General features: G+C 41.1%; 1 protein-coding gene across 3 annotated transcripts in view; it reads right to left on the minus strand.

The window, feature by feature from the left end:
* LOC143266973 (STAM-binding protein-like) overlaps positions 1 to 21,692 on the minus strand; it is a 203,351-nt gene that overhangs the window by 8,473 nt on the left and 173,186 nt on the right. For 2 of the 3 annotated variants that reach the window (XR_013041825.1, XM_076543074.1), the window contains exons 1-7: positions 11,967 to 12,268; positions 7,707 to 7,789; positions 6,534 to 6,745; positions 4,008 to 4,086; positions 3,659 to 3,751; positions 2,916 to 3,204; positions 261 to 385 (exon numbers count right to left, since the gene is read on the minus strand). Coding sequence is in view for 2 of the 3 variants with exons in the window: in XM_076543074.1 (XP_076399189.1) it covers positions 261 to 385; positions 2,916 to 3,204; positions 3,659 to 3,751; positions 4,008 to 4,086; positions 6,534 to 6,745; positions 7,707 to 7,789; positions 11,967 to 11,973 (888 nt within the window). In the remaining variant the exon portion in view is untranslated. Of the gene's footprint in view, positions 1 to 260; positions 386 to 2,915; positions 3,205 to 3,658; positions 3,752 to 4,007; positions 4,087 to 6,533; positions 6,746 to 7,706; positions 7,790 to 11,966; positions 12,269 to 14,788; positions 14,977 to 16,481; positions 16,593 to 19,574; positions 20,110 to 21,692 lie in introns of those variants that run through there. The other variant, XM_076543070.1, reaches the window with a different exon arrangement.

Consider the following 21,692-nt stretch of genomic DNA (forward strand, 5'->3'; position numbering starts at 1 on the left):
AATGACTGAGGTTACAGGCATAGCCACCACTAGAGTGAAAATTTGTAACTATAGCACTGAAGCAAATTGTTCAATTTCAAGGGACTCTGAAAAGCAACCAGTTGCAAAATCATCAAATTCCAGGTGGCCAGGACTTGTCATCCATGGTTCCTTCTGTGGAGTGATATGTATGGACACAGCCCCTGGATATGTTTTCTGGGAGTCATGGGAAGCCAAGGGGGAAGAAACGGTCTCAGATCAAGGAGTCTTCATATCTTTACCAGTATCCCGCATAAGACTCCACATGTTTCTATTCCTTTTTGGGTATTGTTCTTTGCAGAAAGCAGGAACTGCTCCCATAAATCCTCTGGAAGGACCACAGGGTGGAGGCCTTTGGAGTTCAGAACTGCAATGGAAAGGAGAAAGAAGTCTGAGGTTACAGGGCCTGGTGTCCCTGAGCAGAACTCAGTCTGGTAGCCTGGAGGAAAAACACAAAGTCATTGGTATTCTCTCTAGCAGCCCCCCTCCCCATGATGGAACCACAAAATAGGCAGGGAGTTTCTTCTCCAAGCTCTGGCCACAGCTGAGTGGTAGTTGTGAGCATGGTCTTTACTGTCAGTGGATGGAACAACATATTTCTGGGTGTGACCATGAGTTGGTTGCATAGAAATTTCTGTGTAGATTCACAGACTCAGTGGGCTAAGGGTCCTCTCAACTCTGGTGGGTAACATGGAGACTAAACAGGACAAACAGACAGAGAAATGTAAACTTCTGCTGAGTCCCTCCTGGGACAGACATGTCTTCTTTATCTGTGGTTCAGATCTCCAGGTCTGCTGGCCACTGGACTCTCAGGTCTGGACTTAACGATTCCCTGGGTCCTCATGGGTCTTGAGACTGAGTCTCATGAAAGTGGCTTCCATGGTCTGTACCTTTCAGACTTAGGCTGAGACAAACTACAAGTATTTTACAGAATTTCCACTTGAAGAAAGCCTGTTGTGAACATCCTCAGTCATGTAGACCATTTCCCCCAAGAGCTGTGAGGCCACAACAAATCCCACCAGATTTCAAGAGGTTGCAGTTGCATGAAAGCATACACAGAGATTTTCTCAAGGTCATACCATCACAGACTGTCACTAATAGGGCATGTTGTAGGGATGGAGGAAACCCTTGAGACCCTGGAACTACAGGATCACCCGTGGCACATACCACCTAGAGAAGTTGCAGCCTCAAATCCAAATGTGAGTGAAGATGGTACACTTAGCCCATCAAAGTCCCAAGGACAGATGGCTCCACTTAGCTGGAACCAGTCATCCCTCTCCTGGTTGTTTTTACAGTCCAATAGGAACTGAGCAGCTTACCCCTGCTTCTTCATTATATTATACAGATGTGTAGATTGTTGAGTACACAAGCTCACAGCTGGGAAAGGCTTCTTATTTGCATCTGGAAATGTGTGGATTGCTGAGTGCACAGGCTCAGGTCTTGCAAAGGTAGACTCTCTTATTTGCATCTAGAAATGTGTGGATTGCTGAGTACACAGGCTCAGGGCTTGCAAAGGTAGACTCTCTTATTTGCATCTAGAAATGTGTGGATTGCTGAGTGCACAGGCTCAGGGCTTGCAAAGGTAGACACTCACTTGCATCTGGAAATGTGTGAATTGCTGACTGCACAGGCTCACAGCTGGGAAAGGCTGACTCGCCTGTGCTTAACTGAGACAGAGCATTGCAATTTGGCTTGCAGCTCCTCCTCATTCAAGAAGAGATTTTGACTCTTCCAAGGCAAGACAAGAATCAACCAATACTTTAAAAACATCTGAAAAGCCAGCCTTGGTGATGCACACTTGGAATTTCAGCATTTGCTTGCTGAGGTGGCAGGATCTCAAGTCAGGCCTATTCAGGTTTTAAGCCAAATTATAAAAATTAAAATTAAAAAATAAAAAATGAAACAAATTAGCTGAATATTTGAGAACATTTTTCTGCTATATTTGTGAATTTCCCATTTAAAAACCTTTATGTATGAATTGTGAGTGTGTTTGCACAAGTCCATGATATGTGTTTGTTTGTCAGAATGTGCACGCTGATGTGTGAGCAAGGATGCACAGGTGCTTCAGCACATCTGCAGATGTGACCTGACTGCCTGGAGTTCTGAACTTCCCTGGCCCCTTTGGTCCAACAGAATCTCTTCTGTGCTTCTGTGTCTGCCCAGCTAGCTGTGCTGTGAGAAACCAGGTCTTCTCCTGTCTCCCTGTCCCACCTCACCTGAAGAGAACCTTGAATGTATAGGTGGCCAACACACCCCATTGTCACGTGCTTTCTGGAGATTCCATCTCAGGTTCTGACCCTGTCACTGCCAGCGCTTCACCCACAGAGTCATCATCTCCCTGGCCCTAATTGAGGATTTCCTGTGAGAGTCTACCAAATGCTGAAAACATAATCTCATGCACCCAAAATTCTGTTGCCCTCACATCTCTCCATTATGTCCTAAGATTATCTAAGAGTCCAACTTTCATAAAGTAACAATGCACAGCACATTCCTTATGATGGAAGATGATTCAGTATTTTCTTAATGTGCTTCTTCAAATCTCTACAGAGCTCAGAAAAGATGAGGATCTGAATTCAAACAAGTTTTGAGGAAACTTGTCTGGGTAAACTAAGTTAAAAGTTATTTTGACAAGACAGATGGCAGGAAGGAATGAGACAACACTCATTACACGAGGTTCTGTTACCACAGCAAAGTGGATCCGTGGAAGCAAACGGCCGAGGACGTGGACAAGGGGAAGGAACATTCTCTGTCGCTCAGTGCTCTAGACCTCAGACACCTGTGCACCAGCACTGCCTTACTTTACTGGAAAGCTGGAGTCTGTTTTGTGTGGCTGACCCAGATGCAGGGAAACACTTATATACAAGTCATTTCCAAGTCATGGACCTGTGGTGACTCACCTGGGCTTCTCATCATTTTAGTCTCCCCACAGGGAGTGTCTGATGAAGTGATGGGTGTTATCTCCTCAAACACTCCCTGTGGGCCACACACCACTTGTTTCCCAGGTGTGCTTCCTCTTGAAGGTTCTTCAGCCTTTGTTGTTGATGTCATGCTGGGCCCCACCTTTCCACGATGCACAAATCTGTGCAGAAGAGCACGGAATTTGGGGAAGTTTGGGAAGTTTTTCCCATGATTTTTTTTATCCTCCCCAAATGCCTTGATTTTTGCATCTTCTGCTCTTCTTTTCTTCTACAGAAAGAAAAACAGATTTAAGTTACATCTTCAAATGCCAGAAGAAAAAGCCTTACCAGCAAAGAGATGAAAAAAGTGTAGGTAGTCTGTTTAGGTCTGACATCTCAGCATAGGGCCCATGGAGCACCAGGTCTATGGAGAACAGCTACCACCACCTTAGTCAGTTCCTGTAAAGCCATCTTCAGTAACAATGAAGTCTCAATATTCTCAGTGCCCTACTGCACTTTGTGTGTGTGTGTGTGTGTGTGTGTGTGTGTGTGTGTGTGTGTGTGTGTGTGTGTATGTATGTATGTATGTGTGTTGGCTTGTCTGGATAAAGTGCATGTGTGTTCAAGTGAGTATGGGGCCTATCCATTAGATCATAGACTCACTGAAACAACACAACACAATCCCAGAACACAGGCTGACCAAATGACACACAATCCTCCTTCCTCCATGCTCACACACTGACCTTATCTGCCAGGTAGCCTTCACCCTCCTTAGGATGTCGTCTTCGGAATGTGAATTTTAGGTTCTCAGCTTTATCAACAACGTTATTTATAGTCTGCAATACAAAACAGAAATGGAAAATTTGAACAGTTCTAATGTCAGAAAAGAGAATAAGAAAACAAGTGGGGAGAGGCAGCAGTATCTCATGCATGACTTGAACCCCATTTCCTGCCATCCCTCTCCTCTGTACTGCTATGCTGAGGCAGAATCAGCTCCCCTCCTACCCAGGGTCATGATCTGTTGCTTTTCTCTAAGTAGTTCACTGCTGTTATGGAGATTTTAGATCAGTCACATAGACAATGAAGACTCACCTTGTTGATTTTGGATCTTATTCGAGCTGAAAGACACTTCTGATATTGTGGGTCTTTTGTGAGTTTCTCCACAAAGAGTCTAAAGGAATAGAGCAGAGAGACTAAAATGTACAAAAAGTTCCAAGTATCAAATGAGGCCCTGATGAAATTCAGGGTTTGAGAAGTTCCTGGACTGAGTAAAAGCACACCCTGAAATCCCACATCCCCTTATCCTCCAGTGCCAGGAGAGAGAAAGATCCTCACTCTTCTATCTACTGGTACATTCAACAAACATCAGCTATCAAGAAGTATAAAACAACCTCTGGAGGCATCACAATCCCTGACTTCAAGATCTACTATAGAGCTACAATAATAAAAACAGCTTGATATTGGCATAAAAACAGACATGTGGACTATGGAACTAAACTGAAGACCCTGACATTAATCCACACACTTATGAACATTTGATTTTCAACAAAGAAGCAAAAACTGTACAATGGGGAAAAAAAGAAAGCATCTTCAACAAATGGTGTTGGCATAACTGAATGTCAACATGTAAAAGACTGCAAATAGATCCATATCTGTCAACCGTGCACAAAACTTTAGTCAAAGTGGATCAAAGACCTCAACATATATCCAGTTACTCTGAACCTAAAAGAAGAAAGTAGGAAGTAGTCTTGAACATATTGGCACTGGAGGTCACATCCTAAATACAACACCAGTAGCACAGACACTGAGAAACAATCAATGGGACCTCTTGAAACTGAGAAGCTTTTGTAGGGCAAAGGACATGGTCAACAAGACAAAATAACAGCCTACAGAATGGGAAAAGATCTTCACCAACCTCACATCTGACAGAGGGCTGATATCAAGAACAAATAAAGAACTCAAGAAATTAGGCATCAAAATAACCAAGAGTCCAATTAAAAAATGGGCTATAGTGCTAAACAGAGAATTCTCAAAAGAAGAAGCTCAAATGGCTGAAAGACATTTAAGGAATTGTTCAAAATTCTTAATCATCAGGGAAATGCAAATCAAAATGACTCTGAGATACCACCTTACACCTGTCAGAATGGCTATGATCAAAAACACTGAAGACAGCTTATGTTGGAGAGGATGTAGAGCAAGGGGAACACTCCTACACTGCTGGTGGGAATGCTGGTACAACCACTTTGGAAATCAATATGGCGCTTTCTTAGAAAATTGGGAATCAACCTCCCTCAAGACCCAGCCATACCACTCTTGGGCATATACCCAAGGAATCCTCAATCATACCACAAGGACACATACTCAACTATGTTCATAGCAGAATTATTTGTAATAGCCAGAACCTGGAAAAAAACCTAGATGCCTTTCAACTGAAGTGTGGATAAATAAAATGTGGTACATATACATAATGGAGTATTACTCAACAGAGAAAAACAATGACATCATGAGGCTTGCAGGCAAATGGATAGAACTAGAAAACATCATCCTGAGTGAGGTAACTCAGACTCAGAAAGACAAACATGGTATGTATTCACTCATAAGTGGATACTAGATATAAAGCAAAGGATAACCAGACTGCAACTCACAACTCCAGGGAGGCTACCTAGAAAACAGGACCCTAAGAAAGACACAGGGATCGCCCAATGACAGAGAAATGGATGAGATCTACATGAACAAACTGGAGTGTGGGGGGGTAATGGAGGGCAAGGGTCAAGGGAAAGAGAGGTTAGGGGAGCAGGAGGTCCCAGCTGGACCAAGAACACAGTGTGAGAACAAGTAAAGAGATACCATGATAAATAGACCCTGTGGGAAAAGGAAGAAGCAGAATGCTAGAGAGATCCCAGAAATCCACAAAGATTCCTCCACTATAGACTACTGGAAATGGTCAAGAGAGTGCCTGAGCTGACCTACTCTGGTGATCTCAGGGCTAGTTATGACTGGTGAGACATTTACCCTTACCTTTCCTCAAACACACAATGTTCTTGTCGTTGAGACTATAGGAGTCATTCCCTGGGGACAGCTCTGCAATCTTATTCTGCCAACCCAAGTATGGTGAACAGCTCAGGGATTCTGCTGAGCCACTCCAACACTAGGTGGTCCACAGCCCAGTCCTCTGGTGGCTGTGTAGCTACAGGAAAGGCTAACCTCTTTCCTATACCAATCAATAGGCTACAGGATGTAGAGAAGAGGAATCTGGCTCTGCCACACACAGCAATAAGCCTATGACTGGCTGCCTGGGTAGAGATAAAGCAGTCAAAACACTCACCAATACAGACACATTCTATTCACCTGTCAACTCTTTTGTCTAAAGGCTGGGCCATGTGGGCACAAGCTTAAGAACTCTCCTACTCATGAAATCCCTTATATGTGATACCACCAACTTTGGTCCTCATGTCTTTGAACAGTAAGGAAAAGCATGTGTGAGATCTGCCAGAAATCTGATTAAAAGATGACTTTGACAAGTTCCATAAGGTCAACAAGAGTAGGAAGCATGAAGAGGATGACAGGATGAGTGAGGGATCAGTCATGGGAAAGGAGGTGGAAAATGCAGGTTCTCACGTTGAAAATTTGTGATACATCACAAGCGCTTCCTCTGTGAGGCCTTCATTTAGCAGGTCTTCTGCTTTTAACTGATAGGTCTTCAGCTCAAGGTAAGATTTCCAGGGAATTTTATTATTGATGTAAATATTCTGCTCAAGAGAGCTTAAAAGTTGGAACTGCTCTTGGGTCAGGAGAGTGACATCTTTATGTCTGCGGATGGTGCTCCTGACCTAAGAAAAAGAGAAGATGGGGAACATCAAAATGCATCTCCTGCCATCCTGCCATTCTAGCAGTCTAGAACACATAGACATGTGCGCGCGCGCGCGCACACACACACACACACACACACACACACACACACACACATCTCCCTAATGTAAAATAAAACACCACATTGGTGATTCAGCTCAATAAATGTATGAACAAACCCAGCCTAGGATCCTCTTACTACAGTAGTAAAGAGTTGGAAATAGGGATGTCTGTGTCCTTTGAAAACAATGTGAAGGAGCTCTTGGGTAGCATTTAACTTAAGGAACAGACCTTACCTACCACCTCTTTGTTGAGATTTGCACTAGAAGACATACGTAGCTGTGAGTGGTTGTGTACACATCAGAGGATTGTGCTTAAGCATAAACCCAGCAGTTACCACGCGGGCTTCTTCTGATGTTACCAAGGCAATAGAGAGCACCCAAGCTTGGAGGAAACTCTACTCATACCTTCCACAATGTAATCTCAGCTAGAAGCAAAAGGATTTGTGATGGGGTGCCCAAAGTGATTTAATTAGTATCTATGATACTCAAGTCTTCAAGAGCCTTTGTGAGACAATGGCCAAGGAAAACTCAGTTCCTGCTATTTAAGGATTTCAGGGACTAAGGCTCAGAATAACGGAAGAAGAAAAAAACCCTTTGGGAACTGTGAGCTCCGGGGACCACAGCATTGCACAAGCCCTTCTTGAACCTTTTCTAGGGAGTCTGTGTCTTTGAGAGCAGAAGTATAATGAATTCTAGAGACAAACTGCTCACAGTATTGACTTGCTTTCTGTGATCACACTTCTGATGTAAGACATGTCCACCAGGGAGAAAAAAAAGTGAGGTTCACTAGTTTAAACACAGAAAAGGGCACCAGGCTTTTACATTTCCTCCATATGATTGCATACAAATGACCTCTCTTTTCAGCAGCAATGAGACTTACCTCCTTCGGAGCTCCAGCAATGAAAGGTCCTTTAATACCTGGACAGCTCTGATGGTCTGTGAGCCAGGGTTTGAGAATATCACCTGTTACCAGATACAAGTAGTTAGGAAAGGAGCTACTTTGCTTCTCCAATAATCAATGTTAGTTTATGTTAATTTACATATTACCAACTCACTGACCACTATGGCCAGGGAGATTCAGGCTTTAATCCTGCAATTTCCTGGCTGAGATAGTAGTCACAACCTGAATTCTATTTTAACTTAAAAACTAGGATTAAATAAATTTTTTAAGAGTTTCCAAAGGAGATCAATTCAAGATGGCAGGGGCTTCTGGCATCCACAGCCCCATGGAGCAGTTCTAAGGAGTCTGAGAGACCCAAGGAGGGTCAGATTGGAGATAGGGCAGCAGAGGATGAATCTGAGAGAGCAGAGAATCTCAGAAACAACTAAAATATTGCAGGTCCTATGGGGAGATGCTTTTAAGAAGTGGTCTCATGAAATTGAAGGAGAAGAAGAAGAAGAAGAAGAAGAAGAAGAAGAAGAAGAAGAAGAAGAAGAAGAAGAAGAAGAAGAAGAAGAGAGCAGATTCTATACATGGGCCAGAGAGAAGTGAACCTATAGCTGCTGAAGTTCACACTAATGGAGATGGAAAATGGTTCGTTTTCTGGATTGGGTTTCCTCAAAAGGCCTCCAGGGACTGTGCTCTAGTTGGGGGCCATGTTAGTGTCCATAGTCCATGCTACCACCAGAAACCATGTGGAAGTCAATGAGCCTTGCTGCCACTGGCAATTCCAGGCAAGGAAGCTTCTTTTTGCAGTGGTAACAATGACTGTAGACTCATAATTAAGAATGAGAAACACATCACAGAAGCCTTTTCCCACCTTCAAATAAAAAGGGAAGCAGTCTAGACAGTAAGACACTGAAGGAGTCCTTAAATTGTAATAAAGATGCTGAAATACAGCTCTTTTCAGTTGATGTCTTCCAGCAGGAGATGTGGCTATTGAGTGTGGGGAAGGACTCAGTTATTTTAAAAGGGCCGGCCAATGAGACATTCACCATGATCCAATGACTATATGAAAAACAAAATTTAGAACTTATGTACTTTTTTCCTTCTTTTGGACAGGCACAGGGTGGGAGAATGCCCCTGGGAGGAATGGGAAGCTATTTTGATCAGGTGCATTATATAAAATTGCCAAATAATCAATAAAAATATTATGTTAGAAAACATGTACAATGAATAGAAAATATTCCCCTAAAACTCTACAGGGATTTATATTTAGGGAATGCTCTCCAGGAACTCATTATGCAACAGAGGGTGCTAGCCATGAACTAGTAGTTACTCAGCTATCTCAACTCCCAAGTCCTGTCCCTGAAACTACTTTTAGAGATTTTCTTTGGGGACCACAGCAGGAGACACAGTTGCTAATGTGCCCTAGACTTAAAACACAGCCCCAATTCTCTACCCTGGAGGTCCTGTCCTAACTGTGTTCCTCAGGTCTAGAAGGGTTGCTCACTGATCTCTAGGTAGGACACAGATGCCTATCCAGCCAGCTTCACCAAGGCAACCCTGCTCATGGATGAGTAGCCACCAGTTCCCCTCACATCCCAACACTACTGCTCAACAGCACTAACATGGAAATGCTAATTTGGAAAACTGATGGAGGGTTGCTGCTGCTGTAACGGAGCATCTTGGCTCTGAGTGTGTCCGTCTATACACCTGGCTCTTTCCCTGCTTCTGTGGAAATGCTCTCAGGAACTATCTGAGTACTTTATCGATACTGAGCTCATAAACACTTAGCACCTCAGTGAGTTCAGAGCCCAGTCTGTCAGATTCCACTGTGGAATGTAAAGATCCATTTAGTGAGAGAGAAAATGCTCTGTCCAAAATCATAACCCCACATATATCAGGGGTAAGATTCTAGTCAGGACACCAGCTTCTAGTTCAATATTCTACCCATGATTCCACACTGTCTGGACTTCTCAAAATGTATGGGAAAATTGAATGAAAGAAACGTTTCAATTTCTTTCCTTACCAGACATTGTTGGGAAAATAATAGGAACACAGTTATAAGAATCAGATAACAAAAACACTGTCTGGATTCAGAAACAGAAAACCCACATGTCCAGGATCAGAGATACTGGACACTGGGGAAAATTGTTTGTCAGCATCATAAGGACAGTAAGACCATTCAGATACTGAATGGCTAAGAGGTAGAGTGATGTCATAAAGCTACACTGGTACCCTAGTCAAAGACTTCTTGGAAAAAAGAGCAAATAAATTAGAGGAGCAGATAGTTGGCTCCTATCTTTTCTTTGTAGTTCTATGATTCCTTACGATCTGCAAGTCTGTCCTGTAGTGAAGACAATGACTGTGAAGATGAAGAAGCAGCTTCAATTTGAAAGCTGATCCTGAAGGTGCATAGACTCCGCCACACATTCGACAATTCATGTGTTCTCCAGAGGTCAGAGAAATAAAGGACCCAGTACTGTCTCTCAATCCTTTCTAACCGAGCTAGCAGTGTGTGCAGAAAGAATTCTATTTTCTTTTTTTTTTTTCAGGAATAATTTTCTTTGTGACTGAAGCTGGCTTGAGAGTCACCATTTATCCTAATTTTGCCAACAACCGGCATCAATCCTCCAGCTTCAGCCACCTAGGTGCTGAGATTTCACTCATGAGCCCAGACACTCAGCTCAGAATTGTTACGATGTATCTATAGCATGCTCATTTTCATATTTTTTCTTTAAAGACAGGGTTTCTCTGTGTAGTTTTGGAGCCTGTCCTGAATCTTGCTCTGTAGAGCAGGCTGGACTCAAACTCACAGAGATCCACCTGCCTCTACCTCCCAAGTGCTGGGATTAAAGGCGTGCACTACCACTCAGTTCATTTTCATAATTGTTGAGCATCACCAGTATTCAAGAAATCAGCCAAGAAAAAACAAACACAAAAGTTATCTTTCCTGATACACTGGCCCTCCTAGTCACACATTTTCCCATCCTCAGTTGACTTCCTGGTCTACTAACCTACATGTTCACTAAATCCATCACTGTTTGCCCTGTGCTAAGCAAATTACTCAATCACCAGAGAAATTTATGATTCAATGAAGTCTTTTGGCTCCCTTCTGCATTCAGTCCCATAAATCCTTTGTTACCATGGTTAACACCTCCAAGTTCCATGCTCACTCCTTCCTCCATTCTATTTTCTCCCCCACCACTGCATTTTTCTATTTTCTTGACTGTCTCCAGGTCCAGTTGGCCTGTTCTTTTTGTAAAAAGCCCCAAAGTGCTCTTCCAATAGCTTCAGCCTCCCTGCCCTGTGATTCTTCCTCCTCTCTAGTTCTCTTTTAACTAGACCGAAGACTCCAAACATTGGGAATGCTAATTTTTAAAACTCCATTGGTTTTACTTTATTTCTTCAGGAATGGTCTTTAACACCCAAGTCACTGTGCAGCTAGAGACTGGCATGGTCTCCTTGATTCTCCTGCCTCTGTCTTCCAAGGGCTGAGATTACAGGGGTATGGCACCATGATCTGACTAAACACTTTAGGAGTTTGTGTGGAGTGTGGGCCAGGGTTGTACAGCTATCTGTAAACTGTACCAAACATGGGTGAGGACATTGTCCCAGTGTGCAGGTGCCAGAGAGAGCACAGAGATAGAGAACACTGTCATTCACTGTAACAAACAGTCCTGCTTTAGCAGGGAAAGCAGACTTTCCTCTCCTCGACTGCTTCAGGGAAGACACATGTGCAGCCACAGAAGAGGGAGGGACATCTGCCTAGCCAGAAAAGGTCAGCTATTCTCAGCTGCTAATGGAACACTGCCAGATACATTCTCGAGTCCCCTCATATTTCACCACTAATGTTGACCAGCACCAACTGTGAAGTATCATTGTGGAAAACTGTGTAAAGGGAAGTATCTTGGCCCTCGGTTCTCCTCATTACATACCCAGATCTCTCTCTGCTTCAGCTGAAACAGTCCCAGAAACTCTGACTTTCTTCTCTGTGTTTTGCTCCTAAAGACTCAACATCTCAGAGATCCCTGAGCCCTGCCAGCCTGTTATCTCACCAAGGAAGGTGAAGGAACATTCAGTGAGAGGATGAGGAAATACTCTGTCCAAATCTCAACCCTAGGAAATGTCAGAGCCAAGACCACGATAGGGCACCAACCTGTTGTTCAGCACTTTCCCCTTTATTCCACATTGTTTTGATGCTTCCCAATTTAGTGAGCTGCCCAATTAAATAAACATTAAAGTTTCTTTTCCTACCTGACATCTTCAAGTCAGGAACAGAACAGGAGTAGGATCTGGGTAAAGGGATGGGAACAAAACAGGAGTAGGATCTGGGTAAAGGGGTGGGGACAAAACAGGAGTAGGATCTGGGTAAAGGGATGGGGACAAAACAGGAGTAGGATCTGGGTAAAGGGATGGGGACAAAACAGGAGTAGGATATGGATAAAGGAATGGGGACCAAAATAGGATTAGGGTCTGGATAAAGATGTTAGAGATCGGGTTGTTAGGTTTCGCAGTAAAAAAATCACGTCTGTGCAGGATCAAAGATGCTCAGCACTGAGGTACAGTTGGTCACGCATGGCAACCTCAAGACTCCATCTGGTGCTGATTGGTTGAGGGAGGAATGATGTCATAAAGCAGATGAAAGCCAATAGGTTTCCCAGAAGCTATGTTTAAAAAGTGAGAGTTGGACACCTGCAGGAAGACTAGAGCAGGCCTACATGGCTGCAATCTGTGCAGCTTAAAGCACACAACTCAGACATGACAATTTCTAGTCCTAGACCCTTAGTTCAGGAAGAGTGTCACGTGTTTCGCACAAGTGGTCATTAATAAAGTCATTTATTATTGACACATGATTTTCATATTTCAACAGATAAAAATGTATTTTTATGCACAGATGATGTCCTTGGTGAACATCATAGATACTGTTTTACTGCTGTGAAGAGCCACCACAGCCAAGACTACTACAGGTGGAGCTCCAGGAGTCCAATTGGTGAGAGAGAGGAGGGATTATATGAGTAAAAGATATCGAGACTATGATTGGATAAAGCACAGGGACAAATAGCCAAACTAGTAGAAACACATAAACTGTGAGGAGCCCCCATGAAACTGGACCAGGCCCTCTGGATAAGTGAGACAGCTGATGAACTTGGAACTGTTTAGGAAGCCCCCAGGGAGTCGGACCAGGACCTGTCGTCAGTGCAGCAGCCAGCTTTTTGGAACCTAGGGCCTATGCTGAGACACTTTGCTTAGCCTCGGTGCAGGGAGGTGGAGACTGGACCTGCCTCAACTGAATCTACCAGGCTGAGCTTACTCACCATGGGAGACCTTGCTTTGGAGGAGGTGGGGATGGGAGGTGGATTGGAGGGGGGAAGGTTGGGGTGTGAAAGGAGGGAGGACAGGGGAATCATGGCTGATAAATAAAAGTAAATTATAAAATAAAAATATTTATTAAAAAAACCTCATCTTTAGTGAAGTATACCACACCTAGAAAGACAAATATGGTATATACTAGTTTATATGTAAATATTAGCTGTTAAGGCTATCATAATCATAACCAAGCAAAAATCCATTTAACTACAAAGGTCTGTTGTAAAGGACTGAGCACAGGTAGATCTCTCTAGGAAAGGGAAATAGAACAGTTATGGATAGGTAAGGGGGGACTAGAAGTGGAGGATCATGGAGAGGAGGAGGGAAGAGGATGGGGAGGAAATACATAGAGAGACAGCTTAAACTAAGAGCCATCTGAATGGGTAGATTAGAAATCTGACAGAGAAAAAGATTTCTAAAATATATACATATGTGAAGATGATCTACATGAAATCACCAAATACTGGGGAAACAGAGCTCCAACTGGACATCTCTTGTCACCAAATGAAGCTTTCATTAGCAGGATTGGGTTACATCTAGTTGAGCTGCTGGCCAAAGGGGTTCTTGTGAATCTCCAAATAACTGAGGTTATGGCCAGGGCTATAGGTTGTCATGCACAAACTGACAGCAAGACCTCAACTGTTAAAAAGAACACCAACAATTCATTGAGCATGAACATAGAGAAGTCAAACTGGTGCCTACATACAGCCTTCACACCTATAGTCTAGCATCTTTTGTACAGGGAGGTACTCTACCAAAGGAGAAACATAAACAGTAACACCAAAGGAGAAACGTAAACAGGAACGTAGCCATGAACCCCTTGATCTACAATGGTGTCCTGCCAACAAAATATACTTAGTGCAATGGTGCTACAAATCTTGTGGGAGTAAACAACCAATATCTTATTGGACTTAAGGCCCACACCATGATATAGAACACATACTGGACACTGGTTAGATAAGCACGAACCTGAGACTAGAAAGGTCAGAGATCTAGTATGAAACCCAATAACACCTTTCCAAATGAAACAAAACATAGCAAGAAAAACCTCCTAATGATATTCCACATACTCAGAGTATGGCATACTCAAAGATATCTACGGCATATCTACGACATACTCATAGATAACTGCTCAGTCATCAAGAAGACTTTTCCCCAGTGGACAATAGGTTTAGGTGCAGAGCTCTACCCTATGCAGAAAATGAGAGAACTTAGAATGCTTAGCCTAGAACAGATGTCTCTATCAAATCCTTCCCCTCAGACCACAGGGGGTGTTGTGAAAGAGGAGGCAGATAGAGTGTGGGACCCAGAATAGATGGAGAAAACCAAGAGTACAGGTTCTCTAGATCAAGAATATTGAGGCACAATTGAATTTCACGAGGACTGTGCAGCATGCACAGGGCCTGCATGAGTCTACACCAAATTGGGTCCTAGACCTGAAAAGAAATTTGGACACATAATCCTATCCATAAACTGGAAGCTATTTCCAATTGATAACTACTTGCAAGTGAAAATTTGATTTTCTCCAAGTGTAGTTGGGGGCTTCCCTGGGTCCCACCTGGTCTGCAGCCACTCAAATCCAAATAAATACACAGAGGCTTATATTAATTATGAACTCTATGGCCATTAGCTCAGACTTATCACTGACAAGCTCTTACACTTAAATTAACCCATAATTCTTATTTTTGTTTTGCCATGTGGCTTGGTACCTTTTCTCAGTTCTGCCATGTCATCTTGCTTCCTCTGTGTCTGGTTGGTGACTCCTGACTCAGCCCTTCCTTCTCCCAGAATTCTCCTCATTTGCTTGCCCCACCTATAATTTCTGCCTGGCTCTTGGCCAATCAACATTTTATTAAACCAGTGCACAAGAGCAATATTCCACCGCATTTCCCCTTCTCTGTGTAATCAAAAAGAAAAGTTTTAATTTTAACATAGTAAAATTACATATAATAGAAAAGTTATCAAGCAAGAATTACAGTTATGACTGGACCTGCCTGTACTGAGTCTACCAGGTTGATCGCAGTCCTTGGGGGAGGATTTGCCCTGGAGGAGGTAAGAATTGGGTGTGGGCTGGGGATAAGGGGAAGGTGTGGGAGGGGGGAGAATAGGGGAACCCGTGGCTTATATGTAGAACTGAATGGTATTGTAAAATAAAATAAAATAAAAAATAAAAATAAATAAATAAAAAGAATTACAGTTACAATATCTAGTCTATTTGTATTTGGCAAAATTAAAAAAAATATTCTATCATCTATCCTATTTTTGTGAGTCTAAAGTTTCATATCCAATTTATCTTTTATCATAGCCAAGGAAAATTATATCTAGACTTCAACTATATCAAAGACCTCAGAAAGATATATTACCTAAGTAAATAGGAAGTACCATTGTAAGCAACTTCTAAAAATTCTGGAAATGACAGAGACAGCTGCCTGCCTGTACAGTCATTCAAAGTTCCTCTGCAATGTTGGGGCATCTTTCTTCAGACTATAGGCCTAGAGTTTCTTAGTTGCTTCTCTCTGTGTCCTGTTTCTCTCTGTGTCTGGCAGTTTCTTCTGCAAAGCAGGAACCTGAAGGACCATCTCACCTTGTAAATTTCAGTGGTCATCTTCCTATGGGTCCTGCATGTCCAGTTTATACAACATATATTCAGTCAGTTAATGCAAAGGGATTTTTTTTGCCCAGTTGTTAATTTTTGTGACAAAGAAAGCAAACTCCATAATGATTTTCTTCAATGCCCATTATCTTCTTTGAAGTAGATTGGTGTGGCCAGAAGCAGACATGTCTCAATGTCCAGAAAGTCAAACTTCTTAAAATATTTTAAATGACATATTATGTAGGTTTTTGAAGTGTTTGAAGATTACCTACCTAAGTGAAGTATATCTATGTATACCTAGAAAACTTAACTAACATGACTATAAATTTGATTATCATAGATGACTAATTACTAATCTGTATTTCTCAACTATATACTATAATTTCAAATGAGTTGCACAAACAAAATACTTTAAACAAGAGTTTAGTTTATGCATAGAGTATAACAAAATTGAATTTGTATCAATAAACTAAAATCCATAGCAATGTAAAACATTTTTAAACAAGTTGTTGCTCTTTAAAAGTAGTCAACAATCTACTCTTTCATCCTATCATATCTATATCCTATATTTCTATATCATACCCCCTTTCTTATTTTAGAAAGAAATTGACTATGACCAATAACAATTTGTAATCAACAACCTAAACAATGACAAACATCTAATATCCATTTTTTTGGAATGTGGGCATAGTTTTCTAGGCTACTTCCTGCTCATAGGAGGTGCTAGTAGTTTTATGAGGATCCTAAGAAAATTAAGATTTATGGTCAAGTTCTAACTAGAATAGTCTGTGACACTGTATTCTCTGAACCTGTTGCCTTGAAGCTGTTCTGGATGTTGGATCATCATCTGGAGACCTCTCAGGGGCGTCTTCCTTGACCAAACCATATTAGCCTTGAAGCAATCCACAGGTTCTCATCTTCTGTGGAAACAAAAGCAGAACCTCTTTCAAAAACAATATATCATTAGACATAAATTTTGAAATCAAGATACCTTTAAAATATACACATTGATTTAACTCAGCAGCTTTTACAATCAAATATTTCTCTGCAGTTAAAAATCCCAAAGACAATATAATCTAGACTCTGTTTGTGATTTCCATCTTTGCCTGGCTTATTTTTTATATTACTTTTACTGTTTCTTTAAAGACTTTGTTTTGTGAAACCACTTCTTTCTTTATATAACTGTTTATATTCATTTTCTTCTCTCTTCCAAGACTACATACATTTTTACATACACTGTAAACCATTTAAAGTCTTATTACATCTGAATCTGCCTTATTGTGAATCTATTGCTTTAAACTGCAGTGGCTAGTACTGAAGCTGCAGCCTTGGCTGCTGACTCCACCCATCTCAGCTTTTCAACATGGTGGAGATAATTCACAACCAGCTCTTGGACCAGGCTGTCCACTGACTCTGGGAAGCAGTGGGTCTGTGCCTCTATCAAAGCAGCATGTAGCCCAGAAACCTCTTCTTTTTTTGTTTGTGCTAGCAAAAGCTAAATCTACCACACAGTGCACTACATGACTTAGAGACATCTCTGTGTAACTTGATGGGAATCTGCCATGCTGTACCTCATGGCTTGCCTGAGACACAACTATGAAGCTGTTTTTAGCTCCATTTTAAAATCTCTTAAGTTCTCTAAGGTTTTAGGTGGAAAATCTTGTCCCATGTTGGGCACCAATTGTAATTGGAAGTTTTCCTGTGTCCCGCCCAGTCCACAGCCAGTTAGACACAAGTAAACACACAGAGGCCTGTATTAATTACAAACTGTATGGCCGTTAGCTCAGACTTGTTACTGGCAAGCTCTTACACTTAAATTAACCCATAATTCTTATTTTTGTTTTGCCACATGGCTTGGTACCTTTTCTCAGTTTTGCCTTGTCATCTTGCTTCCTCTGTGTCTGGCTGGTGACTCCTGACTCAGCCCTTCTTCTTCCCAGAATTTTCCTCGTCTACTTGCCCCACCTATACTTCCTGCCTGGCTCTTGGCCAATCAGCATTTTATTAAACCAGTGTACAAAAACAATATCCCACAGCATCCAAAAGATTCTCACTGGGGAAATACACTGCTCCTAAGGGTAGGCTGCATGCCTGTCAATATATAGCCAACAGAATAAGAGTTCAGCCTCATCATTAGAGGCTCCTTGTCCCATAATGTTATGTCAGTGTTTTTCCTCTTAAAAAAACAAACAAATAAACTTTATCTTACTTCATATTTTAACTTCATTTTATTTATAAATCTTTTTTCTCTCTTTTTCCCCACAGGACCTTGGTGCATACAACTTCTGTTTTGTATTTTGTGTTATTCCTGAGTTTGAGAACAAGTGGATATCTACATCTGCATCTGGTTCTTGTGCCTTTACTTGATCTATCTTCCTTCTGTTTATTTTGTATGTTTCTCTATTTAAATGTGTTAGTTTTGTTTTATCTTATTATACTTTATTTTATTATTATCCCTTGGATGCCTGTTGGTTTTTTTAATAAGAGACAAGAGGTGGATCCAGATAGGAGGGGAGGTAGAGAAGAAATGGGAAGAATGGAGAGAGGGAAAACTATGATTAGGACATATTGTGTGAGAAAATAAAATCTATTTTCAATAAAAAGAAAGATAAAGAAAAAATATAAATTAATATAAAATAAAGTCCAGAGAGTCAAAGGCTGCCATATACTGGGACTTAAGACCAGAGGAGTTCAAATGTGTGTCGAGAGTAAGGGATAGGAAAATTGAACCAAGAATTGCTAGTATCTTCCTCCTCCGTGCATTGAGAGCCTGACATGTGGAGGTCCAGCTTCCTCTCTGATTTCCTGCCCCAGGAATAGGACATAACTAAATGTGAAGGGATATAGGACTTTAAGAGTGAAAAGTCTATGTAGATTTTAAAAACTGTTGAGGTAGAAGTCTTAGAACAAATAGTTCCTTATCTCCAAAACTGATTTTCCCCCAAAATGTGCAACAATAAAAAAAAAACTCAAAGAAAAAGCATTAATGTTCTACTTTTATTTGTAATTTATTTTATTTATTTGTTTATTTACATTTGAGAAAAGTCACATTCTATGTTATGTTGGCTTAGAATTCACTCTATGGCATATATTGGCCTCAGACTCATAATAATCCTTATGCCTCAGATTCCTAAGTGCTAAGATTATGTGTATGAGCCAACATGCATGCCTTTTGTTCTGATCTTCGATGGCAGAAAATTGAAATTTAGAATTTAAATGTAAACTTCTTTAAGTTTCTATCTCTGTGTTCTGATAACTTAATGAGAAAAGTATACTATGGTTCCCAAAGTCATATTAAGACTGTTTATTTTATCAATAAGTTCAGAATAAAATATATAGAATTTGTTAGGCAGAAAATAAACCATATGTAACCACATAAAGCCCAATTGAAGGGAAGCTTAAATGTGGCAATATATTTCATGAACCTGACATGACTGCAAATGTTTAAATAAGTGATCTCTGGCAAATGATAGCAGGGGTATTTTCAAATTATCTACAGGGTCTAGAAATGATTTGGGAGCTATTAACACCAATCCCAACTCAAGGGACAACATTAGCTGAGCATCGTCATTTGCAATTCACATTGAATGGTACCATCCTTGAATATTTTAAGGAGGTCTCCCACCATGCACCTGGACCTAAGTAGCATATAGTCACAGAAGAAACCATAGCTTCTGAGAATATTTCATCCAACAACCTTTCATTCCAAATAAGCCCAACATCTTCCAGTTCCTTAAAAAGTTTGAGCGTGAGACGTATTCGGTGGTCCTGACTTGTGTATAACCCCGTTGTACCATGAGTTATATGCTGCCTATCCTCTGTTTTATAAATTGTACTAGTCTGATAAGGATATAGGGCCTGAGTAAGATAATGAGGATCACAGTGGGCCCTATTAGACTTGCCTCTATGTTAGGGAGCTTTTTTGACCCAGCATTTTAGCCTTATCTGAAGAGGGAACATCGACGATGTATTTTCTTCTGGAACTGCTTCGAGCTGGCACTGGGGCGCAGTTGTCGGGCGCAAGGCAGAAAGCGGAAAAGCTGGTCAAAGACTGGGCAAGGGGCATTTGTCAGAAGCAAGTAGCTGCCTGACCCCATAGCGACAAAGGAAGAATCATTTTAGCTGGGCTGGTCTGCGTCAGCTTTTAGCAAGTCCGGAGCTCACAGTAGTCTGGAGCAGTGTAGTCAGCAACTGAAGCTTGGAGGTGACTGCCAGCCAAGTGGAGATCTGTTGAGACAAATTTAAACTAGAAACAAAAGTTAAAATTTATGAACTTATTTGGAACCCCTTAGGTCCATATCCTTAGTAATGGGAAAAGCACTAGTCCCAAAACCATGAGAGAGGAAAATATCATCTTTAGGAATACTTATCTGGGGTTCTTTTGACTTCTGTGAAGTGGGTCTAGGTTTTATGACTCTTTTGATCCTTTGAGGCCTACTTACAAAATGACATAAAAGTTTTAGATACATTAGTATTACCAATCCGTACTGAAATCCATATTGTAAACAAAGCAGGTAATGGGTACCTGTAAAACAGTAGAAGTGGACTCATACCTTTGAGTCTCAACAAGAACTACAGATTTGGGTTAAAAGCTTGTGCATTTTCCTTCTGTCCAGAAAGTGAGGTATAAATTGGACAGAGATTTTTGGCCTGATGAGAAGCACTTTTAAGTTTATATTTACATATATTTAGATGACATCTAAAACAAATTCAAAATGTTGAGCTTGTAACTGAACAATAAGTAGTCATTGCTCTACCAGCTCATCAGGGCTCCTAAATGTTTAGCTCTAGACCATGGAACAGGAGAGAAATCTGAAACATATTTTATCTTAAATCATTTTTTTGAGATCGTCAAAGCTTAGAAGTTTTTTTTTTTATCCTAAAAGTGAGCTAACAAGCTAGTTATATCCTTGCAGAAGGATCTGGTTGTCTGATGCTGCCACACTGACAAAGTTAGAGCTAGCCTAGCCATCAGTACTATCAGAATTCTGAGAAGGATAATATCTGAGTGCAGACCAAGAAGCTTTCAATCCAGGAACTCAAAAGAACAGAGTCAGGATGTCTGATGGTAACCAATTAACCATGAGATACCCCTCTCCTGAGATAACACGACCTGACCCCAGAGAAGAGTTGTAAAACTCCTGACAAGGCAAACAGACAAGCTAGAATAAGATAAAGTCCAGGCCCGGGAAAAATTGGACCAATCAAGGATGGACCTGTACTAACCCCCTCCCCTCTAAAAAATTTTATGGGTTTTGCCTATAAAAACTAATTTCCCCAAGAAAGAGTAACTCTTCCCTGCCTCACTTGAGATGGCTTGAGATGAGTTCCCTGTCATGACTTGTAACAGATAAACCTTGCTTTTGCATTCTGGAAAAAAAAAGTTTGAGCAATATAAATTTTTCAATATTATTATTTAGCCACCTTGAAAAAAAGCTCTCATATCTCTGACCTGTGACACAGTATTTTGGAATAGAATGGCATAAAGAATACATTACATCAAAACAGTAAGGAAAACAAGATGTTATCATTTCATGCATTTATGAGTGTCTCAAAGAAAATGTTGCAATGGTGTAAGTGTAACTAAAAGCATTATTATCTGTTACCCCCCTTCCATTAGGCCTTTTTTCTGCACATATAATGACTTTTCTCCTTTCTTCTCACTTCTATATTTTGTTTCTTTTTTTTTTATTTAAAAAAATAATTTTTATTTATTTATTTATTTATTTATTTATTTATTTATTTTTTACATTTTATTATTATTTTTTTTTGGTTTTTTTATTATTATTGTTATTATTATTTTACAACACCATTCAGTTCAACATAATAGCCACAGAATCCCCTGTTCTCCCCCTCTCGCCCACCCCTCCCCCCAGCCCACCCCCCATTCCCACCTCCTCCAGATCAAGGTCTCCCCCGAGGACCGGGGTTGACCTGGTAGACTCAGTCTAGGCAGGTCCATTCCCCCCTCCCAGACCTTAAGATGAAATATTTTTAGTATATGGAAATTGAAAACTTTA

Source organism: Peromyscus maniculatus, chromosome 1 (genome assembly GCF_049852395.1).
Source record: "Peromyscus maniculatus bairdii isolate BWxNUB_F1_BW_parent chromosome 1, HU_Pman_BW_mat_3.1, whole genome shotgun sequence".
NCBI lineage: Eukaryota > Metazoa > Chordata > Mammalia > Rodentia > Cricetidae > Peromyscus > Peromyscus maniculatus.